The following is an 8,157-nucleotide window of genomic DNA, read 5'->3' as shown; positions in this document are numbered from 1 at the left end:
GATAACTGTTTGTTCGAGCCCTTGACGCCGACTAAAGAAATGGTTGATCCAAACACTTTGTTGCATTACACTAATGTGCTTGATGCTATGGTGGATTCTGCTTATGTCTCGATGAAAAACTTGAATGTGACTGATGTGGTTGTGCTTGTGACCGAGAGTGGTTGGCCTTCGAGAGGTGATTCGAAAGAGCCATATGCTACTATCGATAATGCTGATACGTATAACTCCAATTTGATCAAGCATATATTTGATAGATCTGGTACTCCTTTGCATCCTGAGATGACCCCAAGTGTCTACATTTATGAGCTGTTTAACGAGGATTTGAGGTCTCCTCCTATTAGTGAAGCTAGCTGGGGATTATTCTACGGGAACTCTACGCCTGTTTATTTGCTTCATGTATCTGGAAGTGGAACATTCTTAGCAAATGATACAACAAACCAGACTTACTGCATTGCTATGGATGGTGTGGATGCAAAGACTCTTCAAGCTGCATTGGATTGGTCTTGTGGACCTGGGAGAGCTAATTGTAGTGAGATTCAACCTGGCGAGAGTTGTTATCAGCCGAATAACGTGAAGGGGCATGCTTCGTTTGCTTTTAATAGTTATTACCAGAAGGAAGGAAGAGCTTCTGGTTCATGTGACTTCAAAGGTGTGGCAATGATCACTACTACAGACCCAAGTAAGCTCTTTTCGTCTCCTTCCTTTTCTTCTTTTTCGTGTTACGGTTTTCAGTTTGAAGATCTATAGTAAAAGACTTATGACAATCAAGAAGCACCTTCTGAATTTGTTAGAGTTTAGATTCTAAGTTGGGAGGGTCTGATCTGGTCTTATGCCAAAATAGAGTCTTGGTAAATACTTATATGCTGAAACTTGTGTGACTTGGGTGACTTTTAAGCTTTTCCATTCTCAATTCAGTTTCTAATCGCTGTAAGCAAGTAACACGTCCTAGACCAGTGTTAACCAGATTTTGTAGCCAATACATAGAAGGTAGTTCCCAAAGAAGGTTCTGGTGTTTATGAATCTCGAATCATGGTTGTAAATCACCTTCAGTAAAGCTTGTTTGTTTTTGGGAATCCGGAGGAATATACTGCGACCATATGGTCTCAGAAAACATCCTAGCCTTGCTTGTACCTTCTCATCCATATTCAACTCTTTTCTTCTTCATGTCTATTACTTTGGTTCATAAGCAGGCTATAACAATAAAAGTTTTGTCAAGATCATAGCCTTGTTGTGTAAATCTGTAAATGGTGTTAACTAGATCTAAAAGTCTTTCTCCTTTTTCGTGTCTTTCATTATAAAAGTTTCTAAATTAGGAAGATGCGTATGTTTTCAGGTCATGGAAGCTGCATTTTCCCGGGAAGGTATGAAAGTTTTTTTGTGTATAACAACTCCCTTTGACAACACATTATCTATATTTTTAGACGTGATACAATCATTTAAAAGCTTTCGTTAATCAATGAGATTTTTTGTGCAGCAAGAAGGTCGGAAATAGGACACAGACAGTGGTGAATTCAACTCAAGTCGCCGCGGGTGAAGCCACCTCAAGGAGTCTCTCAAGTGGCTTCTACGTCAGTATCATGATTCTTGTAACATCTTCTATGTTGCTACCATTTTGGTGATTTATCATTTTTGCACGGTGAGTTACAAGTGTTTAACTCCATTGAAGCCCATTTTGATCCCATGACGGGAACGCACTCGAACTCCAGTGCCATATAGTACCAACCAGGTCTTCATAGTGGCAACACCACTAGCCTACGAAGGTGTCAGCAAAGTTACTATTTTAGGTCTTAAAACATTTTATTAGATTGTAATTTCTTGTTTTATTTGTAGACCATTTTATTAGTCTCTTGTATTCTTGTTTGTGGCAATTAAAATTTTGTATAAAACCTGTCTTCCTTGAACATTATTGACATTGTTATACTGTATTCTCCTTTCGAATTACGGTTTTGACTCGGTTAGTTTCGGTTTAATTACGGTTCACCATTTAAGCTTTGAATTTGAGAGCCAATCGAAACGGCGCCGTGTTATACGTATAGCCGTTAAGTGGAAACCTAAGCGACAGAAGCCAAAATCGGAGAAGGGGAATTAGGGTTAAATGTCAAAAACTCGATTTTTCAGAATTCTCACAACTCTTCCAATGTCGTCATCGTCTTCCTCGACCTCTTGGTCCTGCAACAAATGCACTTTCCTCAATTCTCCATCTCAGAAACTCAATTGCATGATCTGTTTGACTCCCGTATCTCTCCCTTCTTCTTCGTCTCCTTCTCTCGCTATTTCCACGAACGATGAAGCGAAGTGGGCTTGCAAGGCTTGCACTTTCTTGAACACGTACAAGAACTCAATCTGCGATGTCTGTGGAACGCGATCGTCAGCGTCTTCTCTACTGGGCTTTGATGAATTGACTGATTCGGGTCTCGATAGTAGTAACCCTGATTCCTCCGTCGGCTCTGTTTTCTTTCCTCTTCGGCGGTGCAGCAACAAACGTAAGGCTATGGATGATGACGTCGTAGAGGTTGATGGTGGTTCTGTTGTTCGTTCTGAATCGCAGGGTGTTGTGAAGAAGAAGAACAAAGAAATTGAAACGAAAGGTCGGTTCTTTTTGTACTCCCTAGGGGTTTTAGAGGTCTGTGTGATTCTGTATGGCTCATACCTTATTTATAACTTTAATAGACTATTCTCTTGTTACTGTGTGATGTGATGTGTGTTTCATCCAAGATTTGGTGGTTTCTACTCGTTCAGCTTAATGGTTGCTTTCTATTGTTCCTTGATGCATAAGTACTTAGTTTGTCACTTTTTGTTTTTGTAGGGGAAGCTTCTGAATCAGGAACACCTTTGTCTAGTTTAAAGATCTTGAGCTACAATGTTTGGTTCCGTGAAGACCTTGAGTTGAATCTAAGGATGAGAGCTATCGGTCAGATTATTCAGCTTCATTCTCCTCATCTCATATGTTTTCAGGTCATTATTTTTTCATTTTACCACTGAGTGATGTCTATCTTCAAATTTTAGTAGTTCAGCTTTTTGACAAACGGTTTTTGTGAGGTCTTATAGGAAGTCACTCCTGCAATCTATAATATTTTCCGCAAGTCCAACTGGTGGAAAGGGTATTCTTGTTCTGTCTCAGTTGATGTGGCTGATTCGGGAGCCTACTACTGCATGCTGGTAAAAGACTCTTCCCGCTTCTACGAGGCTCTGAGCGTTTAAATTTGGATATTTCCTGTTATTTTGTAATTGACCCCTTATGGGTTATTTGCAGTTGAGCAAGCTAGGGGTGAAATCATTCAGCAGCAAAAGCTTTCGGAACTCGATAATGGGAAGAGAACTATCTATTGCAGAAGTTGAAGTTCCAGGGAGAAAGCCACTTGTCTTTGCAACAAGCCATCTCGAGAGTCCGTCTCCAGGTCCTCCAAAATGGGACCAAATGTTCAGTCGAGAACGCGTTGAACAAGCGAAAGAGGCAATCGAGATTCTTGGAGCTCATACCAACGTGATATTCGGGGGAGACATGAACTGGGATGACAAGCTAGATGGTAAATTTCCTTTACTAGACAAATGGGTCGATGCTTGGGAGGTTTTGAAACCAGGTGATATTGGTTTTACATACGACACAAAAGCAAACCCAATGTTGTCTGGCAACCGAGCTTTGCAGAAACGGTTAGACCGGATTTTGTGTCGTCTGGATGATTACAAGCTTGGTGGAATCGAGATGGTTGGGAAAGAGGCGATTCCTGAAATATCACATGTGAAAGAGAAGAAAGTGAGGGGTGATATCAAGAAGTTAGAGCTCCCGGTGTTGCCTAGCGATCATTTCGGTCTTCTTTTAACCCTTTCCCCAAAATGAGGTCAAACTACTCAGAGCTCGAAGTTTGGTTAGTATAACTTTTGTGACTATGGTCAAAAACTGTATGAAACACCAAGATTGGTGTGTAGGGTTTATCCGTTTCAAACTGATGTTAAACGGTATCTTGGTTTTAGTTTTTTTTTTTTGTTTTGTTTGGGAAAGTCCTTATTTCCTGATTGGAACTGAAAGATCAGTCTTACTGATTAACAATGCCCCACCTTTTGTAATGAGGATTAAGAAACTAATCACAAATCAATATGATCCTCACCTTTTGTAATGATCATATGGTAATCACAAGTTGATTGATTAACAATGCCCCACCTTTTGTAATGAGGATTAAGAACCAGAAACTATTTGGTATCGATTTTATTTTCCAGACAACAAATTATTCACTGATATTAACTGATTAAACCTGTTTAATGTACAAAACATGTTCTTAACAAAAGCTAGATCAACTGTTTCTGTCTCAGCAATGAAGAGTTTGAAGCTAAACTTCTAAGAGGAGAAAATGGTGAAAGAAGAGTCTTCCGGTATACCAACGCCACAAACCTTGTTCTTCTGTTTGAGTATATTCACATGGTTCTGCACGGTATGGTAACATGAAATCGATAGGAGATTTGCTCGATTATCTGACTAGGTCCATTGGATAACACCCGAGGATACGGATGAAACTTGCGAATTCCTGCAAAACCAAAAGATAAGATCTTTAGAATTGGTGAGCCTTATGACCAGCTATAAAAGCTCTGGGGTTTGCGAGGACTGGGACCTGTAGATGGCCAAGAGCGTGCTGAGCACGTGTTTCAGCCATGGAAGCTTCAAAATCAATGTAGAATAAGTAATCAAAGTACCTGTCATCATCTCAAAACAATCACTCAACTACTTCTCAAAAAAAGATGTGTGCATGTTGTGTTTGAAAACTACTTACTTAGCGCTTCCATTGTTAGAACCATCAACTACTCTTAACGGTCTTCTTCTCTGCGGACGACTTTCTATCTGAAAGAGAGCAAAATCTACGTCATATATTCCTATTTTCTGAAGAAGTTACTGATAACAGGGTCCAACTTTTCCTTGGAGCTTACCTTCGATAAATTGATGCTTCTTAAAGCAAAAACAGCCAAGGCCTTGAACAGCACACCAGGACCTTCTTCTAACGAGAACACGATACTTGTCTGAGAGAAACTTAGAGCATTACTATTGGGAACTATAAGTTTAAGCCAATTTAGTTAGTATGTATATAAAAATATGTGATTACCTTATATGGTCGATCTGTTCTTGGAATCATAGGCTCTCTCGCAAGTATAAGAAAGCGGGTCACATTGTTAGCATCATCCTGAAAACCGTCGAAAGAACAAATTATCAACGTACAGATTATGGATAATCGATATGTTTAGTATCATTCCTTCTATGTCATAAATCATTCCACTTTTTACCCAATGATGAGCATCTTAGTTTGTTGATACATTCCCATAGGTAACAAATTTATCAATAGGATAGAGGATGGAGACTAGTTACTTGTATATTCTCGGCAAGAATATCTAGGCCATATATATTTGCAGCCCGTACACTCGCGATTGCTCCTACATCGCTCTTATCGCTTGAAGAAACAGTCTGAAGAAACGCTTGATGTTTAATTGTTTTATGTGAACTGAACTAAGAATAAAGTCGTTATCTCGAGCTGTCACCTGAGCAGCAGTGGCAGTGTCTTTTGCAGAAATTCTCTGTATGCCTAAATTGTTAAGTGAATTCACACATTGATCAAGTGCCTGGAGAGAAAGAATAAATGAATAAACAGTATTCAAAATCAGTGAACTTGAAGCGAGTCTGAAGGTAATGGGTGCAATAGAACCTGAGGATGGCTTAGAACACATTTAATCTCTTCTATTTTAACACCAGGCACTCCTAAGAGACAATGATTCACAGGCAATTGGACTTCTTGGACAATGTGAAGCCTATGACGAAGAAGCAAATCATAATTACGGTGGATACTACCACCTATCGAATTCTCGATCGGTAATACTGCTTTATCCACCAACCACAGCTCAACAGCCTAAGAATCAATCACATGAAAACATAGTAAAGCACCATACCTTTTTTTGTTTGGGTATGAATATATTAGAAGTGATAGATAAATCAAAACCTGGAACGCAGCTTCAAACTGTTCACATGGCACGGTTTCACAATTTGGATATGCTTTTAATGCTGCTGTCTCACTATATGCACCTGGTATGCCCTGCAATTGTAGAGTGTATGTAAACACAAGGAACTTAAAGAACGAGAAACACAAATTTACAGTTAGGTAAGGAGATTTAATATTTCACCTGAAATGAAATTCGCACTTTTGAATCATCACTGGCAGAAGAGTAAAGACTGTTGGCAGTTAGTGGTTCTGTAATTAAATTTAGATGTTAGGGCTTAACGAAGATATTGATAGTAACGAAGATATGACAGACAATGCACTGGAGTTTCATAATACTTCTGGGATTGGCATGTTACTGTTCATTGACAACATTTCGGAAAGCAAGTTTCGTTTCACTCAAAATAGATTTGAGAACATATTTCCCTATGACACGATACAAATGACAATGATTCATCCCTTTATGAGAGAGACTACATGAAAAGCAAGACTGAATCTCGAACATCAAGTGGAGCTACTAATATGGAAAAGGGAAACCAGTATTAACAAAACATGTCGTACCCTCCATTTTCAGTGCAGATAGTAAGCCCTATGTTGTGATGAAAATGACAATGATTGATCCATTTATGAGATAACATGACAAGAATGGACAAATCTGAAACATCAAATGCAGCTACTAATATGGAAAAAGTACTTAGTATTAACAAAAACATATCGAGTATGTCCATCTCCAAAACAGATCACTATACGTGTAGCTACTAATGATTGATCTACCCAAGAGACTACACGACAAGAAAGATCGAATCTGAAACATCAATGCAGCTACTAATATGGAAAACAGATTTTAGTATTAACAAAACATATCCAGTACTTTCCTTTTCAAACAGATCGATATACGTGTAGTCAAAAATATGCTGCAGTGCAAAGGACAATGATTGATCTATCTATGAGACTACACGACAAGAAAGATCGAATATGAAAGATCAAATGCAGCTACTAATCTGGAAAAAGAAACCAGTAATAACAAACATATCGCGTACTCCACTTTCAATGCAGATTGATACACTTGTAGGAATAAAGAATCTAGTATCAACAGAACATATCTAGTGCTCCATATTCAATAAACAATGTTGGAAATTAAAGTATTTTAGATAAGTTCACATATAGCAAAGCCTCAAGTTGCAATGCAAATGACAATGATATTGATCAATTACACGACAAGAAAGATTGAATCTTAACATCAAATGCAGCAACTAATATGGATGGTAAACAGAAGAAATCTAATGTCAAAAGACATTTGCCATTATTGGAGTCAAGAAAGTGCCGAAACATTAGTCTTGTCAATGCATAATTTAGTGTATCTATAACAGCCAAACCAACTGTTAAATTCAGCAATCTAGAGAACAAAAGTTCAGAGGACTTTCATAGAATTGTATTCACATATAAACAGAAACAAGCAACGATGCAAAGGACATGGTCATTGTTATCTCTTCAGACTTAGTCTAGGCTATTGATAAGAATGCGAAACAAAGATGAATGATCGACGACAATTGTCAGCATGTAATGGTTTCTCATCTACTTCAACAAAGAGGATCCAACAAAATCAAATTCAGCTAAACCAATCCCCTAAATATACAATTTTGAATTCGATGACCGCATAACACATAACAAACCAATCAGCATTTCCATAAAAACAATATGTTCCAATGAAACTGAGAGAAAGGGGAAGGAGAACTCACTAGGAAGCATACTCAAGTCTCTATGAAAAGTAACAGATTCAGTCTCCCGAGTCAGACCCATTTCATCAGAGGATGACTTTTTCAGCTCACGCCCATAAGGAACCTCGCCTTCAATGGCAGTGACGACAGCTCTCTGAGAAGCTGAGGAAGAAGAGCAAACCCAGAAGCAGAAACGACGGCGTTTAGCTTCGAATTCGGAGTAACCCACAAGAGGAGAACGATGATGAGTCGTTTGAGGACAAACCCAAATGGGAAAACAACAACACCTCAGAGCCATACCACACAAAAGCAAAAGTGAAGAGATTTTGTTTTTGTGTTCAGAGGAGAAATAATAAAGAAGGGGCAATGTGAAGAGAGATTTAGAGGAATTTAGGTCAACAGAAGTCTCAATGGGGCAAATGGATTTGGTAAGAAAGAATGGGAGAGTCATGGAGATAACGTCAAGT

At 38.7% G+C, this 8,157-nt stretch overlaps 3 protein-coding genes across 5 annotated transcripts in view; 2 read left to right on the top strand and 1 right to left on the bottom strand.

The window, feature by feature from the left end:
• The window catches only part of LOC104739829 (glucan endo-1,3-beta-glucosidase 1-like), an 8,134-nt gene extending 6,209 nt beyond the window's left edge, over positions 1-1,925 (top strand). For all 3 annotated transcript variants that reach the window (XM_010460287.2, XM_010460286.2, XM_010460288.2), the window contains exons 3-5: positions 43-679; positions 1,334-1,361; positions 1,475-1,925. In XM_010460287.2, the coding sequence (XP_010458589.1) occupies positions 43-679; positions 1,334-1,361; positions 1,475-1,619 (810 nt within the window). In that variant the 3' untranslated portion in view covers positions 1,620-1,925. The remainder of the gene's footprint in view (positions 1-42; positions 680-1,333; positions 1,362-1,474) is intronic.
• LOC104739828 (tyrosyl-DNA phosphodiesterase 2-like) lies at positions 2,077-4,090 on the top strand. Its single transcript, XM_010460285.1, has 4 exons — positions 2,077-2,588; positions 2,807-2,955; positions 3,049-3,159; positions 3,254-4,090. Exons 1-4 carry the CDS (start codon positions 2,096-2,098, stop codon positions 3,836-3,838), a joined length of 1,338 nt encoding a protein of 445 aa, XP_010458587.1. The 5' UTR covers positions 2,077-2,095; the 3' UTR covers positions 3,839-4,090.
• LOC104739827 (arogenate dehydratase/prephenate dehydratase 1, chloroplastic) lies at positions 4,215-8,151 on the bottom strand. The gene is made up of 11 exons (XM_010460284.1): positions 7,712-8,151; positions 6,157-6,224; positions 5,976-6,068; positions 5,685-5,885; positions 5,521-5,601; positions 5,351-5,446; positions 5,091-5,168; positions 4,918-5,007; positions 4,764-4,831; positions 4,605-4,686; positions 4,215-4,520 (listed from the first exon to the last, which is right to left on the bottom strand). Exons 1-11 carry the CDS (start codon positions 8,139-8,141, stop codon positions 4,464-4,466), a joined length of 1,344 nt encoding a protein of 447 aa, XP_010458586.1. The 5' UTR covers positions 8,142-8,151; the 3' UTR covers positions 4,215-4,463.

The sequence above is a fragment of the Camelina sativa genome, chromosome 14 (genome assembly GCF_000633955.1).
Source record: "Camelina sativa cultivar DH55 chromosome 14, Cs, whole genome shotgun sequence".
NCBI lineage: Eukaryota > Viridiplantae > Streptophyta > Magnoliopsida > Brassicales > Brassicaceae > Camelina > Camelina sativa.
This window is presented reverse-complemented; position numbering and strand designations above follow the sequence as displayed.

What these genes read in the sequence shown, in the direction of transcription:
- LOC104739828 (XM_010460285.1), top strand. Translation starts at nt 2,096, where the DNA reads ATGTCAAAAACTCGATTTTTCAGAATTCTCACAACTCTTCCAATGTCG. An exon ending in CAAAGAAATTGAAACGAAAG is followed by an intron (nt 2,589 to 2,806) that starts GTCGGTTCTTTT and finishes TTGTTTTTGTAG; the next exon opens with GGGAAGCTTCTGAATCAGGA. An exon ending in GAGCCTACTACTGCATGCTG is followed by an intron (nt 3,160 to 3,253) that starts GTAAAAGACTCT and finishes GGTTATTTGCAG; the next exon opens with TTGAGCAAGCTAGGGGTGAA.
- LOC104739827 (XM_010460284.1), bottom strand. Translation starts at nt 8,141, where the DNA reads ATGACTCTCCCATTCTTTCTTACCAAATCCATTTGCCCCATTGAGACT. An exon ending in GAACAGATCGACCATATAAG is followed by an intron (nt 5,008 to 5,090) that starts GTAATCACATAT and finishes AGTTTCTCTCAG; the next exon opens with ACAAGTATCGTGTTCTCGTT. An exon ending in TCTAACAATGGAAGCGCTAA is followed by an intron (nt 4,687 to 4,763) that starts GTAAGTAGTTTT and finishes AGATGATGACAG; the next exon opens with GTACTTTGATTACTTATTCT.